The sequence below is a fragment of the Hyaena hyaena genome, unplaced genomic scaffold (assembly GCF_003009895.1).
Source record: "Hyaena hyaena isolate Hyena2069 unplaced genomic scaffold, ASM300989v1 scaffold_12, whole genome shotgun sequence".
Taxonomy (NCBI): domain Eukaryota; kingdom Metazoa; phylum Chordata; class Mammalia; order Carnivora; family Hyaenidae; genus Hyaena; species Hyaena hyaena.
The window spans coordinates 2497378-2522653 of NW_024080644.1; the positions used below are offsets into that span (position 1 = coordinate 2497378).

Consider the following 25276-nt stretch of genomic DNA (forward strand, 5'->3'; position numbering starts at 1 on the left):
TTTGGAACCATTATTAACTTTATTTGTCACTCTTTATAGACATTGGTCCACTTCCGCATGAAAAGTAGGGAGCATCTACTTCCACTTAATATTCTAGAGAATGACGTTGTACCACAAATTATTAATAGTAACTTGCACGGGGGGGAGTTACTAAAAGATTTTATATTCAAGCCCCAAGATGTCCCCCAAATATTGGTTTTTGTGTATATAATTACAGGTATCTATAAACTCCACAAAGCTAGTTTCTTTGTGGATCAGTGTAGATCATCAACACCATGACCTGCATCACCAAACTTTCAGAAGAGGTTAAAAAACAGCTATCCTCTGTCAGTCAGATGCAGTGCCCAATCTAAGTAACTGTAATAAGCACTCTCATAGTTTAGGGCTACTTGAAGTTAAAAAGCTCCTATCTTGTTGCAGAGATATTTACATCAAATTAAGACATTTACAAATGGTTCATAGGATATAACAGCCCACATATCACTTTCACCTATCCTGTGTAAGGAGGTTATTAAACACTCATAAGTTTCTCTAATTCAGTGCATTTTCCCAACATAAATAACACAAGCTATTCTAAATGTTTTACATTTATTTCAGTGCACAATTCCAAATATTAAATGGAATGAAATTATATTAAATGGTTATATCATATTTGAGCATATTCTAGAATCTAATCACACAAATTAATCCACAGCAATATTCACTTTAAAAGAACATCACAGGCACACAGAACAAAAATTTTCTTCTTTTTTATAAATTTAAAGTATACCATCTACTTTCAACTATACTAAAAGAGTTAGCCAATTTCCAAACCCCTTTTCTATGTTTGGCATAAGGAAAGTTCAATCCATTCGAATCTTCTGGTTTGTCATCCTATAAATAATGCTGTCATATCCAGGATCCATGTTCCAGATATTGTAAGAGGTGACAATCACAGCCAAGGCCAAGGCGATCATTATCCAAAGTACCATGTTGAAAACCACTGGATACTCAAGGTTATACTTATATGCAAGGTTATAGGGGCTTGGTGGATTCCTCTACAATGAAAAAAAGAAAAATATCAAAAGGGAAGAATTTTAAGATAGGAAATTATCCCAGTTTGGTAGCTAGGATTCATTTATCTGACAATCATTTATTCCTAGGTGGAATCAAGACATGCTTATACTAGGAGGAACCAAGAAGGGGAGCCTTCCCAGAAAAGGTAAGCGCATGGTCAGTGGAAGTATAAATACCAGTCCCACTGCTTGAGAAAATGGGGCAACACCAGTAACGCTGAAAATGTCAATATCCTGTGACCTGGCAAGTCCACACCCTAGGAAACACTTCTGTATGTACCAAGAGGCACGCACAAGGGCATCCATTAACAGCACGGAAGACGTGGCACATCCACACAACGGAAGCCACAGCAGGGAGGACTGCACTCCGGCCTGTGTGACCCTTAGAAACAAGAATGAGCAGCAAACACAGAAAAATACGAATAGTGTGATTCCATTTATATAAAATTCAAATACAGGCAAAGCCAAACACCGTTTAAGGGTAAATCCATTAAGTGGTCAGACCATGAAGAAAACAAGGACATGATTAACCTATCAGGGCAGCAGTCACCTACCTATAGATGGGGAGGGTAGAGAGACAAGGAGGTTCATAGAACAAATATTCCCTTCTGCTTTATATAGTGTTAAATTTTTTTTTCTTTAACTAGTACCACACATGTTACACATTTCCGTGTGCTACCTAGTTTGTTGCTTTGTTTTTAAAGATGAAAACAAATAGTTCACTCAACCACATCTTCATCCAGCTGGGCCTTGGTGAAGCTGGACTCTATTCCAGGCCTGTGCAAAGGCACCGTTTGGGAAACGTAGTTCATTCGGACTAGAGAACGGGACGAGGACGCCAGCAGATGTGGCTAGAGGAAGGCGTGGGGGGTCTGGCCTGGAGCCTACGCGCACTGAGAAGTCACTGACAAGTTTCAAGCAGGAAGTGAGTGACAGGATCAGGTTGCTCTTAAAAGGAAAGAGAAGAGACTGTAGCCCCACAGCCCTAGCACCTGGCATGCTGTAAGCACGCAAATGTCTCCTTAACTTCTTTCCTCTCCCCCTCAAACTTAAAGAAAGATCGTGATTTCCATGGGAGAGAGGGTGGGTCCTTGTACATGGGACCTTAGAGAGGAGGAATTCACCCTTGAAGACCTCTTTCGTCTTTGGGGGTAAAGGGGTTCTCTGTCCCTGTGTACAACTCCGTGCCTCTTTGTGGTGGTGATGACTGTGCTGCTCTGTGACTAAACAATCTAATTGTAGACCATGCCCAGCACCATGAGAAGAACCTCAAGCTGAAGGCCTCGTTTCCTGGGAGGTTGGCAAGACCCGTCAGCACAGAAGTGAGGGGCAGGCACTGGACCCAGGAGAGCGAGGACACAGACCACGGGTCTGAACAGAATGGTATTTATTCCCAGGAATCTTTGGTACCAACCTCCCATCTCAGTGGTTTCATCTATTAGAATTAACAAATAGGAAACTTTAAAAATTCAGATTACATACGTAAAGTGTTAATTCACAACCTTGTAGGTAAAGAAAATCCAACATCCGCCACCTGATTCTAGCCCCTCGCCACGTGTGCAATAATTTCAGAAACTACTGCTTAATAAACTCACTTTATCCATTATAAATTCAACTAACATCTCCGAGAAGACCAAGCCAATTCACCTCTACAAAACTTGTTTGCCAAACTCCCCAAACAAGGGTACCTTCTTCAAACTGGCACGCTGCTCTTTGGAGTTGCTGCATATAAAACTCACAGGCCCAACGTGGACAATGTTGAAAGAATCTAGTACGTAAAGTCTTTGGTTACATTCAAATCTGCCTTTTAAAAAAGTATCTTGTGGGGCGCCTGGGCGGCTCAGCCGCTTAAGCGCCTGACTCGATTTTGGCTCAGGTCATGATCTCATGGTTCCGGAGTTCCAGCCCCACCTAGGGCTCTGCAGTGTGGTGCCTACTTGGGATTCTTTCTCCCTCTCTCTCTCAAAGTATCTTGTTCTTTTTTTCTTGACTCCTCCTTTGTTCCTTTAAACATTTTAATTGCTTTGTAGCCTTTGCCCATATTCTATTGAGGTTTTTGCTGGTCTTTGCTGGTCTATCTAATGGATGCTTTAGTCGCTACCTTGCACTCATGGTGGATTGGCTCCACCTGCTTTACAGTGTTCTGAGTTCACATCTGGGGACGCCCCCTCCACTGTGGCTTGTGGAGATAGAATGTCCTATCAGAGGTTTTACATGGACTCCTGCTGGGCACCGCAGGTCTTCACCAGTCTTTGTATTAATTTCTTGGCCTGGGGCTTCTTAGAACTTGCAGGTAAGAGAAATTTGAGCCACAAACCTCAAGAATTTAAAACCTTAAGAATTCCCTAAGAGGGCTCAGATCTCTGGAAGAGTCAATCTCCTCTGAGCGCACCGGTATAAAATAAACCTCCTCCTTTCCAAGGGGAAAAAAAATCCGCAAGCGACATTTCCATCCCCAACACATACCCCAACTACACAGGGCCCAAGCAGCCGTTCTGTCTCCGGCTGGTGGGCAGTGACGGTTTTCTAGTCTACCCTCTCCCTAAGGGCGTAGCCCTCAGAGAGTCTTATGGTTTTATATGGAGGGGTGGGGTTCAAACACCACCCTTTTAGGGAGCCAAGGGCCTGGTTTCCTGGTAACCCAAGTGGAAATGTTCCTAGGGTAGCCCACTTACTAGTTTTCTAGTACCTCTTCTTTATTTGCTCCTTAAGAAGTTCCCTGTCTTGAGACCTAAGTTATGTGCTCAAAAAGCTGTTTGTTTTATCAGTATTTCTAGGTGCTCTGCGCTGGGGAAATTGGTGGGATTGTCTAGCCTGCCATGCTGTCTTAAATCAGGTCCTCCAACTCCAATCACAGAATGAAACCACCTCAAACCAGTCACGCCTAGCTTATCTTGAACAGGCATTACCTTTGGACCATCTTTAAGTGCCACAATGCACTCAATAAAACTGAGCACGGTGGGAGCTGCACATGGGTCCAAAAGGGAGTGTCTGTAAACGACTGGGTAGCTAATCGGCGATGCTGCTCTTGTGTGTGTGTGTATATATATATATGTATATATATATATGTGTATATATATATGTATATATATGTGTGTATATATGTGTGTGTGTATATATATATATGTGTGTGTGTATATATATATGTGTGTGTGTATATATGTGTGTATATATGTGTGTGTATATATATATATATATATATAACGTGCAAAACACATGTTTTGCTATGGCTAACACCCTTGCCCAGGCCCCTCTAAATGCTTAAAGCAAGATCCAGGCCAAAAACTTGTAGTAAATTATCAGGAGTAGACAGAGCAGATCATAGCAGAAGAGGGACTATGCCACACAGACCGCATACCTCCTAGAAAAGCAGACTCCACAGGCTGAATCCTACCACTCCCTCACATTAACTTCCCATGTCTCCTTGTGATAGCAACATTTGAATTCTCTTACTGGCTTTGACAGATTTATCCCGAACTCAAATTCTTGCTTTATCTGATTACAACCCCCAAACCCTGGCAAAACACATGCCTATGTGAATAAGCAACCTATGTTTTCATTTAAATTGTTTTTCAAATTTACTGACTGTTCTTCCATGTCTCCCACAGGTGACCTAGGATTCTGTGGGGGTTTTAACTTTGTAGTTTTATTTTTTTTTTTATTATTTTTTTTTATAAGGGTATATGAGCTGTGCCTTTAATTTTTTTAATGTTTTTTTTTTTTATTTATTTCTAGGAGAGAGAGAGAGAGACAGACAGCGTGAGCAGGGGAGGGTCAGAGAGAGAGGGAGTCACAGACTGAAACAGGCTCCAGGCTCTGAGCTGGCAGTCAGCACAGAGCCCGACGCGGGGCTCGAACCCACGAACCGCGAGATCATGACCTAAGCGAAAGTCGGACGCTTAACCGACTAAGCCACCCAGGCGCCCCTTAACTTTGTAGTTTTAAAGCAGGATCTAAAAATGTACTCACCTCTTGTTTTGCCTCAAGAATAGTCCTTGTCTTCCTCACAAGAGATGTGTCAAATGATCTGACAGTCACTAACTCCACCACGGCATTCCCACCATAAAGGTTGTACATGTCATCTGCGAACTGAAGAGTTACTGACATTACTATGAATCACATTTATTAAAATGATTTTAAAGCTCTGTGCACTTACAAGAACATTTGCCTATTGGCTAATGAAGTACACTATGTCCTAAAGGTTTGATTATGTTAAAATCAGAAAGGTGTTCAACTTCAACATATATTCAAATGTTCAAAATAAAATTAAGAGACAAGTTGTTGGCATGTAAATTGGGGGAAGGGAAGTAGGAAAGGCAAATGAAAATCTTCCTAAGTGGTCTCTGGTTCATCACAAATACCTAATAAAGTTTAGAGTTGCACGTGAGCAACTCCTAGGGCAGAGAGAAACTAGCATTCATCACACATCTACTCAGTGTCTGGGACTGTGCTAACGTGTTCTCCTTCGATGATTTCATAGGGCTAATGGGGATAGAGTTTCAGTTAGGGAAGAAGAAAGTTCTGGAAATGGATGGTGGTAACAGTTGCACAACAATGTAAATGTATTTAATACTACAGAAATGTACACTTAAAAATGGTCAAAATGGCAAATTTTATGTGTATTTTACAGTAAGAAGAAAAAGTACTGTGCTGGAGTTAATGGTCATCTCCCGTGCTGTCTGCGCCAGCAGCAGAGACCTGTCAGCACGCACCTCTGACCCCCACCCTTGGTCACTAAAATGAGAGGTTCTTCAGTCAATGAACTTCACTAAATGAGTTTTTCCATTAAGAGACTAAAAGTGAAATGGCCATACTCTTACTGCTCATACCCCATCAATAATTTACCTTTTGCAGAGCATCGACAAGGATCTTGGAAGCATCTCTGAATTGTTCAGAGTCTTCCCCATAATGTTTCCCAATTTCATCCAGACCTGCCAGCTCCAGCGAATATAAATCAGGAGAATGATCCTTGGCTAGATGCTTATGTCGAGACAACTTCGGGGAGCAAAGAAAAGGAAGTGGATAAAGTAATGTCAGACCCAGCCACTTAAGGTCTTATACCTAACTAGACTAGCTTGAACGGGAACCATACCAGTGCGCCACAACATACAAATGGTCTAAAATGGTGGCAGACAGAATTAGTCGAAATGAGAGTTTCTAATAAACCCAACACAAATCTGATTTTTAAGAGCAATTTTAAGACTCTTTGAATATTTAATAAAAGCTCTAACAACTCCTTAGTTAAAAAAAAAAAAAAAAAAAAGCCTCAGATAGGAGGGATGTCTTGGCTAGCTCAGCCAGTAAAGCATGGGGTGCTTGATCTCAGGACCGGGAGTTTGAGCCCCACGTTGGGCCTACATAGAGCTCACTTTAAACAAAAAAACCTTAGCTGTGAGCTGGTATATGAAAGAACAGATAGTTGGACTAGTTTGATCACAAGAGAACATGAGGGATCAGTGCTCAGAGAGCAGATCCCTCCCAAATGCCCTCCTAGACCAACTGGCTGGCCCCAGCAGTACACCTCTAGACTCCCCCAAACTAACCTGCTGAAAACTTTGGGCAACAAATTCAGAAGACAGTATACAGGTAAGTTTTCTTATTTCAGTCACAGGAGGATTTTTAAGAAATTATTCACTCTTGGGGCGCCTGGGTGGCTTAGTCGGTTAAGCGTCCGACTTTCACTTAGGTCATGATCTCGCGGTTCGTGGGTTCGAGCCCCGCGTCGGGCTCTGTGCTGACTGCCGGCTCAGAGCCTGGAGCCTGTTTCAATCTGTGACTCCCTCTCTCTCTGACCCTCCCCTGCTCACGCTCTCTCTCTCTTAGAAATAAAACATTAAAAAAAAAAAATTAAGAAAAAAATTATTCACACAGGAGCGCCTGGGTGGCTCAGTCCGTTAAGCATCCAACTCTTGATTTCGGCTCAGGTCGTGATTTTGCAGTCCATTGAGTTTGAGTCCTACATCAGGCTCTACGCTAGCAGGGCAGAGCCTGATAGGGATTCTCTCTCTGCCCCTCCCCTGCTCACTCACTCTCAAAATAAATTTCAGAAGTATTTTTTAAAAAATCACACACACAGAATATACTGCAGGCATATTCATTTCCTTCCTGACAACAGCATTATTAGTCCAAACATTTCTGTTACTTTTTAAATTTTATTTTAGATCGTGTGTGTGTGTGTGTGTGTGTGAGCAAGAGAGGGGTGAGAGATTTCTAAGCAGGCTCCATGCTCAGCACAGAGCCCAATCCCATGATCATGAGATCATGACCTGAGCCTAAATCAACAGTCAGATGCTCAACTGACAAACGCACCCCTGTTTATTTCTATTTTAGACCCACAGATAAAGATAGAAGAATTAGGTTTTAATGACTCAAGAAATCAACAGCCAAGTCAGGACTACAGTGAGGGTAGCCTTACTCCCAGGCCTGTGTTCTTAGAAGATATACTTCCTATCTGTCCTAAAAGCAGAAAAGCAAAATAATTTCACTGTAACAAGAGAGTTCAAAATTCCCACCACCACTGATTTCTCAATTTTCATATCATAAAATAAGGGCATACTTAAACTTTAATTGGGTTCACTATCATTCAAGGATTCTCGGGAAATGTTTTTTGGAACCAAAATAAATGAAACAAATACTAGAGCAGCCTACTTACCAAACTTGAAATATCATGTAGCACTTGTAATTCAGAGAGAAAGAGCAGATCAACCTGCAGAGAACAAAAGGAAATAAACATTATTTTAAATATGCACCAGAGAGCCGTGCTTTGCCATTTATCAAGTAAGGAACAAGATACTACATGCATTAAGCACAGTAGGTGACTTTATGCAACAAATGTCCTCCATTTGGTAGGTTCATTTCAATTGAAAATGCACATAAAAACATTACTTCCTAACAAAAAAGGTGATGGTCATTCCCAGGCAGGGACTACGACTCAATAGCTGTATTTTTGATAAAGGTATAATAACGCATCCACACTCTCAAGTGGTTTTCCCACAGGGCAACACAATTCTCTAACACTGCAGTGAGGCCCCGCCAGTGGCCCCGTCTGCTACTCACATTCCTTGAACATGTTCCGCAGCAGAGCAGAAAACACAGTGGCCCTGCTCAGCCACAGGAGGTAAAGTTGGGAGGAAGGTAAGAGTGCCTCCCTCTACTGTACGAATCAGGAAGAGGAGGCAATGCATCAGAAATGGCAGTGAGTGACGGCCTCTAGGTACCCAGATCAACACAGCTCCAGCCATCAGGTGGTTTATGGGACGGCTGGCCCGTCTGCCTTAACTGGTGGCAGCATGAGAATGTAATGTTAATTTACTCAATTCACTAAAAAGTCTTAGGCTAGACTACACGTCAGGAGATTCATTTAAAAATTACACTAAAGGAAAAAAAAGAAGAATCTACTCCAGCAGTCAATTTGTAAAACTTGTCATTTCCTAAAATTGCAAGTTTGCTCTCAAGTCAGGGAGCATAAGAAATGGGAAATTAGTAATGATATTTATTCATTCAATGACAGCACTACTTACTTCATTGTTCCTACTCAGAGAATTGAGGGGAAGTGAATTGAGAACAGAGTTTTCTTGAAACAGGCGATTGCGGAGCTGTCGTAATGTCACCGAGAGATCTTCAAAAACTGAGTTCGCCTTCCCCACCATATACACTCTCTGCAAGAAAAATCCAAAATGTTGTTACAGTCTGCAGATTAATTCCAATATACAGAGTATATTTAAAATACAATATAGAGCGTGTGTGTATATATATACGTATATACACACACATACAGAGCATATGCAATTTTTCATAAAAGTAGGGTTTTTAAAATTTATTTATTTAGAGAGCATGTGCATGGGAGGGGCAGAGGAGAGGGAGAGAATCTCAAGCAGACTCTATACTGTCAGCCTGGAACCCAACGTGGGGCTCGATTCCATGAACCATGAGATCACGACGAGCCGAAATCAAAAGTTGGACACTAAACTGACTGAGCCACCCAGGCACCCCCGTAAGTTTTAAGTTTTCATTAAATAAGGAAGCTTTTTTAAAAAATAATTTGTTTGTTTATTTTTGAGAGACAGACAGAAACAGACAGAACACGAGAAGGGGAAGCACAGAGAGAGACGGAGACACAGAATCTGAAGCAGGCTCCAGGTTCTAAGCTGTCGGCTCAGAGCCTGACACAGGGCCCAGACTCACAAACTGAGATCATGAGCCGAAGTCAGATGCTTAACCGATTAAGCCACCCAGGTGCCCCAAGGAAGCTTAGTTTTTAAAGCATCCTCAGTAAAAACTGTATCACTTACCTCCTCACTGGGAGCCAACTGCAAAACTACAGGAGTTTCTTCAGAAAATAAGGAGTGAATGGAATTTGCAACGCTGTCAAGACTAAAAGGAACTGCCTGAAATTTAAGAGTAAGACCTGAATTATCATCAGAACCCAAGGAGTAAGAAAAATTATCCAGCAACAAAAGAGCCTTAAAAGAAAACAAAACAAAACAAAAAACCCAGCATTTACATTTCCTATGTAAATTCAAAAGACTCACATCATTTTGAAATATAAACAGCCTTTTCAGGGCACACATAAAACAGCCCCCTAGTGGGCCAGGAGTGTGTATCTCCCAATAAGCCTAAATGGGAAATAGCTTGCCAACATGAAGGACACAACACTCTTGCACAAACCATCATTTTCTGGTCGTAGGTCATGTATTTTAAGCAGGAAGTAATTTGGCTTTAATATGGATTAAGTGTGTCACAAAGAATGTATAGTCTACAAAAAGGTATTAACTTGTATGTAAGAGGAGGTCAGAGGAATTTAACTGAAAGAGAACTAGACCTCATTTCCCATTTCAAAAAATTTTAAATGCTGGATTTAGGGTTTATCTCCAGATAGAATGTAGACTCAGACAAGGCATAAAGTGTGTCATAAGAATTTTGAAGCCTCTATCGCGGGACCACATCAAATTGAAATAACCAATTGTAGTAAAATCTCCTTTATTCTTGAATATTTTTTCTTTGAGGTATTACATATAACAGTGCAGAGATCTTGGGGTAACCGCTCAAGGAATATTTACAAATGGATATGCACATAAAGCCCAAGCAGGTCAAGAGACAACATTATCAGCGTCCTAGAAGGCTCCCCATCCACTCTCTCCACCCCCAAGGGTAACCAAAATTCTGACTTCCATCCGCATTTGTTTTTAACCCCAAGTTACTTTTAAAAATAAGTTATGCTAACATTTCCTCTCAAAAAACTATGCTAGTCTCAACATTACTGTAGTAGAAGAAGCGCTATAATAGTGTTTTTGTTGTAATGGAGATTTCTTACAGTGATTTTTTTTTTTTTTGGTAGTTCCCTTGGCTAACATGGTATAGGCAGAAAGAAATATGATTAGTAAATCTTAGATGAAATCCCAGCATCAAAAGTAAACTGATCAACTTCATGATACTGTGAAATAAAACCAATCTTTTCTTACTCAAGCTGCGTATTCTTCACAAAATTCTCTTAAAAGAAGCTGTGGGGAAACTGAACAAGGGGGAGGGGTCACACTTGTACACTGTCACAGTGCCCGAGGCAGCCCCAGGTGCCTTCCTCGCGCAGTCACACAGTTCACCTCGGGCTTTGGAGGGAACGCGAGAGCTGTGACATGCTCTCCGGCCTCATTCCACCTCGTGAAATGGCACTCGTGTCAGAAAGTTGAAGATGAAAGGTAACCTATCCTTAGCAACCAAATGGGAGAAGCTAGAGTCAGGTAAGGGCCAAACTGTGAAGACAAAAATCACACAGACTGCTAAGCTCTAAAAGGAAAAGGCTCAGCTGCTTAAAATCTGACTTGTTTTCTTCCACCCTATCAGAAGGCTGTGTGTGTGTGTGTGTGTGTGTGTGTGTGTCCTTGAGAAAATGACATTTCTGTATCTTTAGGACTTGACATTCTAATGAAAACAGCTGGCTAATCAAGTAGCAGCTTCATTAAGGGGAATTCCAACACCTGCTGCTCTTGTAGGTTCTGTCCTGTGAGCCTTGGATTTCACTCACCACCTACTGCCAGGAAAAGTATTAGGAGTAGTCAGTCAGGGTCAAGTAATACCATGAGTTCTTTTCACAGCTTCTACTCATGTAAAATGAGGCCAGTCTGTTGAAAATGTTTAGCTTTGGATTGTATGATTTAAATTCTTAATAGCATTTTGGATATTTATGTATTTATTTTAATTTTTTTTAAGTTTGTTTATTTAGGGGCGCCCAGTCAGTTAAACGTCCGTCTTCAGCTCAGGTCATGATCTCACCGCTCGTGAGTGGAGCCCGGTGTCGGGATCTGTGATGACAGCTCCAAGCTGTCAAGCCTCCAGCTCCAAGCCTGACTCTGATTCTGTGTCTCCCTCCCTCTCTGCCCCTCTCCTGCTCACGCTTTCTCTTAAAAATAAATGTTAATTGTTTTAACGTTTATTTATTTATTTTGACAGGGGGAGAGAGAGACACACACACGGAGGGAGGGGTAGAGGGAGAGGGCAAGAAAGAATCCCAAGCAGGCTCCGTACTGTCAGCACAGAGCCCGATGTGGGCCTCAATTCCCACAATCACAAGATCATGACCTGAAGCGAAATCAGGACTCAGATGCTCAACCAACGGAGCCACCCAGGTGCCCCTATATATTTATTTTAAAGGGATCTTCCACAATGGTTTTCACAGAAATTGCATACTTAATAATCTTACTAAGATTAAAATTTTTAAGTCTGCTTTCAAAAATATTTTTGAGAGAGACAGAGACAGAGCACGAGCGGGCAGGGGCCAAAGAGAGGAGGAGACACAGAATCTGAAACAGGCTCTAACCTCTGAGCTCTCGGCACAGAGCCGGAATCAGGACTCAAACTCACGAACCACGAGATAATGACCTAAGCTGAAGTCCGAGGCTTAACTGACTGAGCCACCCAGGCGCCCCCTGCCTTTTTTTGCTTTTTTTTTTTTTTTAAATAGGCTCCATGCCTAGTGTGGAGCCCAATGCAGGGCTCAAACTCACAGCCCTGAGATCGAGACTTGAGCAAAGATCAAGAGAGTTGGATGCTTAACTAACTGAGCCACCCAGGTGCCCCTAAATCTGCCTTTTGAGTTTTATTGTTCTCTTCCTTCCATTTATTCTGAGATTCTGTTGGCTTCTTTAGCTCATTTCCGATCTTTTAAACTGTCTAACATGTGCACTTAAGGCTATAAATTTTCCTTATCACTTTAGCCGCACCCCACCATTTTTAAAATATGTGGTACATTGATACTCAGTTCCAAATAATTTCAAAACTTCCACTGTGATATTCTCTTCAACTCATGAATTATTTGGGAGTACATTTATTCCAACTTTTCCTATTGATTAAAAAAATTATTTTTCAAAAGTTGTACAGAAAACCACATACGTGGTTTAGGGGCACCAGGGTGGCTCAGTCAGTTACGCATCCAACTTCGGCTCAGGTCATGATCTCAGTCTGTGGGTCCAAGCCCCACATCAGGCTCTGTGCTGACAGCTCGGAGCCTGGAACCTGCTACGGATTCTGTGTCTCGCTCCCTCTCTGCCCCTCCCCTGCTCAAGCTCTGTCTCTCAAAAATAAATATAAAAAAAAAAAAGTGGGACACCTGGGTGGCTCAGTTGGTTAAGCATCTGACTTCGGCTCAGGTCATGATCTCACGTTCTCATGAGTTTGAGCCCTACATCGGGCTCTGTGCTGACAGCTCAGAGCCTGAAACCTGCTTCAGATTCTGTCTCTCCCTCTCTCTCTGCCCCTCCTCTGCTCATGATCTGTCTCTGTCTCTCTCAAAAATAAACATTAAAAATAATAAGACCATATATATCCATATATATGGTTTAAAGATACAAATAGTTGTTAGATTTCCTATGAAAAATAAGTTTGCCCCACTTCCCATTTCGAAGATCCCCACTTTCAAATCCTTTGCTTCCTTTTGCCGTCTGTAAGTAAGTAATGTTTATATCACTACATCTTGATTTTTCAATTTTAGGCATCATCTCTTTATCACTCATTATAGAAACTGAGGATTTGGGGCGCCTGGGTGGCTCAGTCAGTTAAGCATCTGACTTTGCCTCGGGTCATGATCTCACGGTTCGTGAGTTCGAGCCCCGTGCTGGGCTCTGTGCTGACAGCTCAGAGCCTGGAGCCTGCCTCAGATTCTGTGTCTCCCTCTCTCAGCCTCTCCTCTGTCTCTGTCTCTCTCAAAAACAAACATTAAAAAAAAAAAAAAGAAAAGAAAATGAGGATTTATCTCTCCCACGTCACCAACCACACAGCCCCATCCCCCATCCCATCCATACACTCCATTTCTGTATCTTCACCCTCCCAATAGTCCTAACGCTCACTGGATCCATATCATTTCATTATTATGACGATGTACACAATATTCTCAGCCTAGCCTTATACTAGACAATTACTGCTTTTCAGTTTGCTCTTCTAGTCCCTAATGGCAATAGGAAATCTGCTATCTTTCTACTTTCATTCCTTTGTAATGACAGTGTTTCTCCTCTGACAGCTTATAAGATTTCAGTGTGCTTTAAAGCTAAGGAGTCATCTATTTTGTTTTTCCCATTTCCAAATACATTTTCATTTATTTATTATTTCTTTTTTTTTTTTTAATATTTTTTTAAATTTACTTCTAGGAGAGAGAGAGAGACAGCGTGAGCAGGGGAGGGTCAGAGAGAGAGGGAGACACAGACTCTGAAATTGGCTCCAGTCTCTGAGCTGGCAGTCAGCACAGAGCCCGACGCGGGGCTCGAACCCACAAACCGCGAGATCATGACCTAAGCGAAAGTCGGACGCTTAACCGACTAAGCCACCCAGGCGCCCCCATTTATTTATTTCTTACTGAAGTGTAGTCGACACGCCATATTCGTTTGCAGGTGTACAGTGATTTGACATTTATACACATTAGGAAATTATCATCACGGTAAGTCTAGTTACCATCTGTCACCAAAGTTATTACAATATTACTGACTGTATTCCCTCTGCTTTACTTTATATCCTTGTGACTTTTTTATTTCATGACTGGAAGTTTGTACCTCTTCATCCCCTTTCCTATTTCCTTCATTCTCCCCACCCTTCCAAATACATTTTTTAAAGTTTATTTATTAGAGAGAGAGAGAGAGCGCATGCGCATGAGTGGGGGAGGGGCAGAGAGGGGGGGAGAGAATTGCAAGCAGGCTGTGCCTTGCCAGCGCAGAGCCTGATGCCGGGCCTGAACTCACAGACCGTGAGATCATGGCCTGAGCTGAAACCAAGAGTCGGACACTTAACTGATTGAGTCCCCCAGACGCCCCGCAGATACAGATACATTTTTAAAGTATCCTTTTGTGGTTTTCAGATTTCAGTGCACTGTGGTCAGAGAGAGTGGTTTGATACTAATTATTATTTGTTGAGATTTGCCTTGTGGTCTAGTACATGGCCTTTTGTAATCATGTCACGTGTGCCTGGAAATAATACTAGCCTACAGAAAGTGTGAAAAATTTCTCCCAAATCATCATACAGACCAGTCTGACTATGCCATGAAATTAGAAACTGAAAAATCAAAAATTATTTGAAAAGGACCCACATGTTAAACATTTCTAAATAACTCATGGGTTAAAGAAGTCACAGTATAAATTATGAAATATTTAGAAGTGAATAGCAATGAACGAACCACCTATTAGAAGCATCATCTAACTGCCTCATAGTTTCTATCCCTTCCTTTAACTCCTTCACAAGTTTAACATATGTATTTTCAAATCTCTTTGAGATTGGTCTATTATCTGTAGTTCTAAGAGGATGAATGTGGTTTGTTGCACCTGCTGACGCTCTCATGGCATTTATTTTCCTTGCAAGTGCTTTGTAAATGAAACTCATCTTTTTTTTTTTTTTTTTTTTTTTAACCAAAGCAGCCCCAGGCTGTGGAAGGTCCATACGCGGTGGGTCATGGGAATTTGGAGCACAGGGCTCTGCACAGCACAAGCCTGTGGTTCCGATTTCCCTTGGGAGGCTGTCTGGGTCCCAGCGCCGAGAGCGGCAGGCCAACTCCTCTGGGGCAGCCCTGGAGCAGCCAGGGCTTTGCCAGTCCCCCTTCTGAGGACAAGATGGCACGCTACAGCCCCTGGCCTTCTGCAGGGGACAGAACTCCAGCTTCAGCTCTTGCTCCCCTGCTGTGGCTTTTGAGTTTCCCATTCCTATCTGGCAGCTAGGTGTATTCCCTCCATGTCTGAAAGTTGAGGCACGCACATAAAAGTGTTTTGGTGACTTCTACGTGCGGGCAGTGGAAGGAGGGTGTCTCACGACCGCTCAGCCAGCCGTACCACCTGAAGAGCCGGGGAAGGAAAGAATGAACCAGCAAAATAGCCTCCGGTCTCCTTCGTACACAAAAATCAGGTAAAATTCGGAAGGGAGAGTGACAAGATAATGCCCGAGAAAATGTAGACAAGTGTGCTTAGAACACAATTCATAACACAGCTGATAAGATTAAAAATGCATGCCTTTTTTATCATAAATACTCACATTCTCCAGAGGGTATGAAATGACACTGCCTGGGGGTAGAGCGAGTTTGTCTACTCCCTTCACCAACACCATAACGGTAGCCCGAGGACGATGGAACAGGTTACCCACCGCGAGTCCCGGCCAAGAAAGGTCCTAAACATTGGGAAGCATGAAATGGTGCTTAATTATTAAGCCCGGAAACTATTTCCCCAGTAACATCTACGGAGCAGAGCCAAGGGGTTCTGGGATGACACTGGCAACGACAGTTCACAGGGAGAGCAAAGGTTCTGTCCAATTGATACGGATTTCAGCCTCCTTCGTGTTCTTACGCTTCCTTCTACAGATCTGAGGTGACAAAGTCAGTCATCTCACAGCCTTTGTGGAAGAAAGCAGAATGAAATGCTGGTACTTTTCAAATTCCAGATTACAAACTATTGCCTTCTTCATGTAAACACAGATGCTTTCTTCCCCCACATCATCCTTTGCCCTTATCTACAGCGTCGTTTCTCTCTTTCACACGGACACAGCAAAACGTCAAAAGTCTTCTCTACAGACTAAGCTCTTCATAAAAAAAAAAAAAAATTCCTGGTGGAAGTAACTCCTATTAATTTATAATAATTATTTCTAAGGGTTATTTTGACAGCCACTTTGGTCAAATTTATGCTCGTAAAGAATCAGGTACAAATTTCATCCTTAAACGTAAACAACCGGTCCCAGTCACTCAAGGAGTTTGGGGCCCCCACCCACAGGCCCAGTAGAGAGTAGCTCCCAAGCATGGCTTCTGGGTTCAAGGACACTCAGCACCAAGGGGGAGAGTTCCTTTGAGTGACTGATGATATCTAGAGACCATATCAAAAGCACCAAATTTATGAAGTGGGAAGAGAAAACGACAGCAAGACAGAGCAAATTGCATCTCCTATCTTCTCGCCCTTAACTGCAGCTCTCTCACACCGACAGGATCTAGGCCCCCTCCACTGCATGTCAGCAGCCAGTTACTACACAGGTTACAGCTTCATTGTGGGAAACCAAGGTCCTAGGCAATCCCACAGCTACTGACCACATTATCTTCCTAAACTCAGGCAAGATGCACATGTGTTTTATCACTCATGATAAACTGCAATAGGCTGAACGTCTGTGTACCTCCCTCCCCTCACCCCCCAAATTCAGGTTGGAAACTATTCCCCAATGTGATAGTATTAGGGGCAGGCCTTAGGGAGGTGATGAGGTCACGAGGATGGAGCTCTCACGGCGGGGATAGTGCCTTACAGCCCTCTCCCCACCATCTGAGGACATGAAAAGAAGCCAGCAGTCTGCAAACTGGAAGGGGGCCCTCATTAAGAATCTGACCGGACTGGCACCCTGATCTTGGACTTCTAGCCCTCAAAACTGTGAGAAATAAATGTCTGTTGTTTATAGAAGCCACCCAGTCTGTTGCATTTTGTAATAGCCCGAACAAAGACAAAAAGCTATAGAGTACTGGGGAAAAAAGGTAAAACTATACATCTCAAGAATAGGACAGATGCACTCTCAGGTACAAAGAACCTCACTGCTCTGAAGAATTACACGGTTAATGATTTATGATGACTTGGTTTCATAAGCAAGCTGTAGCACATCTCCAAACCTCCCTGACTACAAATGAGCTTTTTTACTTTTGTAATCTGTACCAAGTATACCTAGGTTTGCTTGCTGCTTTCTTGGGCTATGAAAAGAAATCAGCAAAGACACTTTCAGAAGGAGTTCCGATACTTTTTTTTTTTTTTTTTTTTTAATAAATACACATACTTCTTTAACAGAGAAGCCCATGGACAATGCAGCCACGTCTGGGATTCGCTCTCCTGGTAGAGGCCAATTTCCATCTCGGAAAACAACAGACCCTGGTGATCTTAATATACTAAACTCGTTCCCCAAAACACCTGGAAGAAAACAGATTAATAAATGAGTGATCAACAACGTAAATCTTTTGCACCCACGTTGAAAATTATTAAATATAAAATATGTTTCCCCGTTCTCAACTTAGCATACTACATATTGTTGCACAAAACGCTGAATCAAAAACATAAACAAGTTATTTTTCAGCATAGTGCTCTAAGAACCTAAGTGCATACATTCTGCTGAGAGGCACAGTTATGAAACAGGATTCTCCTAGATGCCTTCCTACACGTGGCCCTTAAACAGGGGGCATGTGGCACTTCAAGACTTAGAAATCAATGGCATTTTGGGGCACCTGGGTGGCTTAGTCGGTTAAGCGTCCGACTTTCCGACTTTCGCTTAGGTCATGATCTCGCGGTTCATGGGTTCGAGCCCCGCGTCGGGCTCTGTGCTGACTGCCAGCTCAGAGCCTGGAGCCTGTTTCAGTCTGTGACTCCCTCTCTCTGACCCTCCCCTGCTCACGCTGTTTCTCTCTCCTAGAAATAAATAAAACATTAAAAAAAAAAATCAATGGCATTTCTCCAGAATTTAAAAATGCAACAAAACCCTGGCACAGACTAAAAAGGAAGAAACTTGAAATCTCTAAATTGTGTCTGCCCTCGACCCGGTCTTCAAATGCAAACTCATAAAATTCCTAGTATTTCACTCTGAAACCTTAGCAAGTTCGCATATCTTAGGACGGAGATCTTTCTTTACATCCCAGATCTTTCTTTACATCCCGCAGGCAAATGAGGACTGTCCGACAAACGGCAGAGGCATGTTACCAGTCAGAACATAAACACGTCAGACTTTAGAAACAAAGTAGCGTAAGAAATGGTACTTCCGGTGGATGTATCAAGAGGCCGACAAAAGATATTCTGTAATAATAAAGGCCACTAGTCTAGCTGGGAGTATGGAGCCTGGAATTAACAGGCAAAGGAGGAGAATAAAGGGACTATTTGATAAGCCCTGGGGGGACTAAGGGTGAGGTGTCCGGATTTCCAGCTATTTTGTGTTAACCCAATGATGTCTAGCTTAACACGAGAACAAGTAACTAATGGAAACTTTCAGATTCCTATGAAAAGATTAGCTCCAAGTCCAAAACAAATCTTGGCCATGCTTACCTGGTATGAGAAAATCAGACTTTAATAAAGCATCGCTGTTATTCTCTTGACCTCAGGAAAGTACCGCTTAAGGGGTATGGGAATAAAGTTGGAAGCAACAGTAAATGTTTTGGTGTTGCAGTATTGACAGTAAATAAAAGGCCTCAGGATGGTGCTGATACAACATGAAGAGTTATGAGTTTCAATTCAGCGCAGCCGCCAGAGCAGGAATTTCCAAAATGTTCTAGCCGAAAGCAGGCAAAAAAAAAAAAAAAAAAAAAAAAAAATTGCCAGAATGGGATGGCTGTCTGTAACTGATGGACATCTTGGTTCACTCAAGTAGTGGTTATTGTAAAGGCTAAGGAAAATGGGGCAGCAAGAGACCTATACTTTCCAAGTACCATACACATATTTGGGTCTGGAGATAGTACTGTTCTGCACTATGGCCCTAATCACTCAACCCCAGCCAAGAAAGCTATACTGAATGACTGTGCCCCCCAACATTGTTTTTTTGTTTTAATGTTTACTTATTTTTCAGAGAGAGCAAGAACCGGGCCGGGGGGGAGGGGAGGGCAGAGAGAGGAAGACAGAGGATCCGCACAGCACAGAGCCCGATGCAGAGCTCGAACTCACGAACCATGAGATTCTTAACCGAGTGAGCCACTCAGCCGCCCCTGCCCCCAACACTGTAGGTAGATCCCCCACTTCTGTGCCTGCACAACAGTCTTTCAGCAACCTCGAGCTTTAGAAGACCTTACAGCTGGGGCCTCCTGGACAGAAAAACTGCTGCTTAATACAGGTATGTCCTGGACATCTGACAGAAGTCATCCATTTTTCTACCAGAATATAACCAGGGAGGGAGGACACCACCTCAGCTCACAAACTCTACCTTTGCCGGCCATCATCTCCACTGTGCCAACATTCCAGTCCCCTGCAAAGTCCTTCCTTGTACTGAACTGAAATGAGCTTCCCAGCTTCTTGCAACTTAATCCCCCCTGACTCAGTCTTAGCAAATAACCTCATCTCCAGCTTCAAGAGAAAGCCCAGGACTCCCTCCCACTGCTCGCTTCCTCTCCCTACCAGAAATTTATCTGCACCAGCTCCCCGCCTTATCTCCTCTGCCTCCAGATGTTGGCAGGAACGTCCCTCCAAGAGTCTGACATTATCCTGGCATTCAGCCTTCTGAGGGACCTTCATCTGCTCACCTATTAGTCATTTAGTGTTTATTACACCACTATTCTGGGAAGACACCAATCAGGAGTCAGGCGGCTACGTGGCTGTAGGCATAAAAGGCTGGCCCTGTAGAATATAAGCTCCACTCGATATCCCCAAGAGCTGAGAACAAGGGTGCCTGACACACACACCGGTGCTCAAGAAATAATTGCGGAGGGGCGCCTGGGTGGCTTAGTCGGTTAAGCGTCCGACTTTCGCTCAGGTCATGATCTCGCGGTTCGTGGGTTCGGGCCCCGCGTCGGGCTCTGTGCTGACTGCCAGCTCAGAGCCTGGAGCCTGTTTCAGTCTGTGACTCCCTCTCTCTCTGACCCTCCCCTGCTCACGCTGTCTCTCTCTCTCTCTCTCCTAGAAATAAATAAAAACCTTAAAAAAATTAAAAAAAAAAAAAAAAAAGAAAGAATTGCGGAGTTAATGAATGAAGCCACACCTTCCACTAGCAACTTCCCCCTTTCAACTGGCTCTTTCACTTCAGCCTTAAAATAGAGTGCTCCCGTTGTAAATTACAACCACAAAAGTCCCTCCTTTGGGCCTACCAGCCTCTGCTTCCCTTCAGAGGAAGAATGCTCAGAGGAGTAATCAGCCACCGTTTGTGTCTCTACGTCCTCATCTCACACTGCTACCGAACTCACAGCTTCTGGCTCCCCCAGGCCGCTCAAACCCCTCACCAAACCCAAAAGACAATTCTCGGCCCTGAATTCATTTAACTTCTCAAAGCACCTGATACTGGGCAACTCCCTCCTTCCTGCCTTGACCCTCATGAAGCCTGGGCTCCTGTCCACCTTCTGGGACTCAGTTTCTTTCTCATCCATCCTTTAAAACAGTGATGTCCAAATTTTTTAGATTTCAACCCTTTGAGTACAAAATCTGAAAGTAGCCCCAATATACACATAAAATACACACGTGTAGGATAGACTATACGTTCATAATATATTACAAAGTACACAAAAATAGAAATGTTTTAAAATGTTTATTTGAGAGAGGGGGGGGGAGAGAGAGAGAGAGAGAGAGAGAGAGAGAGAGAGAGAGAGAGAGAGAGAGAAAGAAAGAATATGAATCCCAAGCAGGCTCCACACTGTCAGCACGGAGCCCAACACAAAGCTTGATCTCAGAAACTGGGATTATGACCTGAGCCAAAATCAAGAGTCGGGACACTTCATCGACTGGGCCACCTAGGCGCCCCCAAGACAGAAATTTTTTTAAGAGGATGAGGTAACTGTGTAGTATTGTTTCCTATTCAATCATGAGAAAACATCAAACTCAAATTGAAGGACATTATACGAAGTATCTGACCATTCCTATTAAAAAAAAAACAAAAACGGGTGGCTTAGTCAGCTAAGTGTCTGACTCTGTTTCAGCTCAGGTCATGATCTCAGGGTTTCAGGAGTTAGAGCCCCGCATTGGACTCTGTGTGGACAGTGCAGAGCCTGCTTGGGATTCTCTCTCTCTCTCTCTCTCTCTCTCTCTCTCTCTCTCTGCCCCTCCCAGGCTCACACGGTCTCTGTCTCTCTCAGAATAAATATACTTTAAAAAAAAAATCCAGGAGATTAAAAAAAAAAAGAAGACGTAAAGGGAAGTTCTAGTACCCTCTTTTGGCATCCCAATTGATCATCTTGCATCCCCCAGTTTTGAGATCCGAGGACTCCCTTCCTGACCCTCACCGCTTCCCTATTCTATATTCCCGTCCCTGGCTGAGCCCATCTATTCCTCAGGCTGCAAACACAAAAACACAGATGGCTCCCAGATTCTTCCCTTGAGCCCAACAGTCAGCTGAGCGTTTCCTTCTAAGTCCCACGGGCCCTTCAAACTCAACAGGTTCCAAACTGAACTGAGCATGTTTCCACAGGCTCCTTCAGTATTCTCTCTCTCAAATGAGGACACCACCTTCCACGCAGCCGCTCAAACTGGTCGCTCAAACTGGTCGTCCTTAAATCCTTCCTCAGCACCGCAGCCAATCAACTACCAAATTCTGTGGATTTTTTTCTCCTTATCTCACAAATCTCTTCCCCTCCAGGTCCTTACCGGGTTTGCTAGAACTGGCCGCCTTAGGACATGTCACACCGGTCTCTGAGCCAGCCTTTCTAGAACCTTTTCAAAATACAGGTGTGCTCATTCACCCATCAGTTTAACCATCTTCACTCACTGCCCAGAGCTCTGGTGACAGAACCCAAAACATTAACACCCAAGGAACTTCACCAACTTTACTTCTTCTGGGATGTCCCCAACTTAACTCATACATTCCGGCCCCACCAAACTACTGGCTCTTTGGCTCTCACATCTCTGTGCTTACCCCTGCCATTCTGTCTAAACTGCCTTTTGCTCCCACCCCAACCTTTCACATATTTGCACCTCCTTTCCCAGGAAAATTTCCCTCAGCTGCTCCATTCTGGGAGAGAGGGGAAGTATCCTTCCCTTTCGGAACTCCCACCATACTATGCTGTAATCAATGAATGGTGGATGGAATCAATGAGAGAAAAGATAAATAGGGGCGCCTGGGTGGCTCAGTCAGTTAAGCGTCCAACTCTTGGTTTTGGCTCAGGCAGTGATCTCACAGCTAGTGAGTTCGAGCCCTGCGTCGGGCTCCACTCTCATGCACTTGGGATTCTCGCTCTCCCTCTCTCTCTGCCCCTTTCCCACTGGAGCTCTCTCCCTTCCTCAAAATAAGTAAATAAACTTAAAAAAAATGTCCTACAGCTAGCTCAGAGCCTGGAGCCTGCTTCCGATTCTGTGTCTCCCTCTCTCTCTGACTCTCCCCTGCTCATGCTGCCTCTCTGTGTCAGAAATAAATAAAACGTTTAAAAAAAAAAAGATGTCCTACTTGACCTCTGGGGTATCACTGACCACATCACATCCCTCTTCTACAGGACACTTCTTCAAATTCCATGTGTTTGCCCTTGGCCTTTCCTCTCCAGGCTAAACACCTGAGTTTTTTCAAACACTCCTCATGACATGGTATTGATAACCCCAGCTCCCTTCCGGTGTCTCTCTCTGGTGTAGATAACACCATTTTAAAGGACTTCTATTTTTTTCTCAAATAGAGAAGTCCAATCTCTTAAAGATGTTTTCCACTAAATCACATTTAGTCATTGTGGAAAACAGTAATTTAACCTCACATGACAAGACCAAGTAATGCATAAGCTGACAAGATGTGATTCTCAAGTCTGTATGAACTAGACCATTCTAGTTAGGAAAGCATGTTCAAACCATGTACAGAAGCAATTACTTTGCCTCAGACCCAAAACAAACAAAAAGCCCCTAAACTTCACTGAATCAAAATAGTATCACTCACAACATTGAAAGATGGAATTTCGGGGCACCTGGGTGGCTCAGTCGGTTAAGCATCCGACTTTGCCTCAGGTTATGATCCCACCCACTGGAGAGTTTAAGCCTCGCATTGGGCTCTGTGCGGCCGGCTCAGAGCCTGGAGCCTGCTTCAGATTCTACATCTCCCTCTCTCGCTGCCCCTCTCCCACTCATGCTCTCTTTCAAATCACTAAAACAAACGTTAAAAAAAAAATTTCAACAGATACTCAGTTAAGTCACAGTAACAAAGGGAAGATTCTGAAATTTCGAAAACTGAATTAAAAACATCCCTCAAAGTAACTTACTAGGGGCACCTGGGTGGCTCAGTTGAGTTAAGTGTCTGACTTGATTTCAGCTCAGGTCATGATCTCGTGGTTGGTGAGATTGAGCCCCACGTCAGGCTCAGCACAGAGGCTGTTTGGGGTTCTCTCTCTCCGCCCCTCTCCTGATAATGCACATATGCATTCTTTCTCTCTCAAAAGAAATAAGCAACACTTAAAAAAAAAAAAAAAAAAAAGTAACATACTTAGATCAGGATGAATTTTCCAGAGCCAGAAGCAGAAACGAAACGAACAAGACAATCCTAAAACTTTGGGGGTATGAAAATAAGTATAACTATCATCAACACACCACCCTGAGCACACCTCCAGGGATGGCCAAGACCTGCAGATTTCAAGAATATCAGTGGTCTATACCCTCGGGCAGAATTAAGCCACCATTCCAAACGTGGGGTGGTCGGGTCATCCCAGCACCTCACAACGATTTTTAACCCACAGGCTTTAAACAGACACACTAGGAAACAGAGCCCGATTTTTCAAAGTTCTCAACTTGGCCTCCCGTTCGCCACTCAGCCCCGGTCCCCACCACCCCGACGCAGTCGTCGCCTTTCCATTACCTGTGCCACAACACACATAATGGAAAAGACCCACACTTTCGAGCCAGCTGTTCTGGGTTCAGCTCCAGCTTTGCTGCCTACTACCTGCGCCGTGTATGGGTAATTTATTTCGGCTCGATCACCCTGTAAAGCGAGGATGATGCCTTCCTCTAAGAACTGCAGTGAAAGGAAATAAATCCCATGGTACACAGTGAGAGGCCAAGCATTAGCTAGCTGGCTTGCTGGATACAAGAGAACCTAGGTTCTACCCTGAAAGCTACCATTTACTTGGCATGTGACCTTAAGAACGTGACTCACATCTTGGTTTCCAAACCCTTAAAATGGAGAACCCTGACAAACTACTGAGAGGTACTCGAATTTGCCCTTAGAAAGAACCCTACAGAAGCAATTACGCCGTCTCCAACTTTTGTATCCTGAAACACGTTCAGGGAGGAGAGATTTCACCAATTACTGATGACAAACGCTACAAAAGAAGACGGCAGAAAAATGCCATGAAACGAGGCATCTGATGACAGCTACGAAGGCTGCCTTCCCTTCCTCGCAGAGGGCTGCGGTTCCACAGTTAATTGGGAAATACGCCCCGTGCCTCCGGTGCCGGAAGACTCCCGCGGCAGCCCCGGCGGACGCGCCTTCTTGGAAGAGGCGGCGGGTTAAACCAGGTGCCCCCACAGCCCAGCCCGGCTCCGCCCCGGCGGCCCTCCAGGCTGCGTCGCCACAGGTCGGGCCAAAGAGAAGACCGAGAGGGAGGCGGCCGGGGCGAGGCCGCCGCCGGATGCCCGCACTGCGGCACCCGCCCCGCTGCCGCCCACCTGAGGCCGCCCCCGACTCCCGAGGCTCACGGCCACCGTGAGCGCGCCCCGGCCGCCCCGGTCCTCACCCGCAGCCAAGAGGGGCAGGAGCACCGCAAGCACAGCCATGGTTCCGCGGCGGCCGCAGCAGTCCGGGGCGGCACGGACCGGGCCGGCTGAACGCGAGCGACCACCGCAGCGGTAAGGGGTGACGCGCTCCGGCTGGTCCCGACTCCTGAGGCCGCCCTGTCGTCGCCTTCGCTGGGACGACTGTCGCCTTCTCCGCCAATCGCCAGCTACGTCGCGGCCTGCCGAAGCGACGCAGGCTGGGGAACGTCAGCCTCTTGGGCGGGGCCCAAAGTGATGGATGGAAGACCCTACCAATGGCAGGCAGCGATTGAGGGGTCGGGCAGCTCCGCCCCCGGGCCCGTGACCACCAGTCACGAGATTGAGGGTAGGGCAGGGGGTCGGGGATGTAGGGGATGACAGAGCCAGTCGAGGGTTCCTGAGTGCCCACGG

General features: G+C 44.2%; 1 protein-coding gene across 1 annotated transcript; it reads right to left on the reverse strand.

Annotated features, from left to right (window-relative positions):
* On the reverse strand, nt 1–25051 carry ATP6AP2 (ATPase H+ transporting accessory protein 2). Its single transcript, XM_039256365.1, has 9 exons — nt 24847–25051; nt 17313–17443; nt 15552–15683; nt 9347–9442; nt 8576–8713; nt 7708–7761; nt 5901–6050; nt 5025–5144; nt 1–1037 (listed from the first exon to the last, which is right to left on the reverse strand). Exons 1-9 carry the CDS (start codon nt 24884–24886, stop codon nt 843–845), a joined length of 1056 nt encoding a protein of 351 aa, XP_039112296.1. The 5' UTR covers nt 24887–25051; the 3' UTR covers nt 1–842.
* Between the last annotated feature and the right edge of the window lie 225 nt (nt 25052–25276).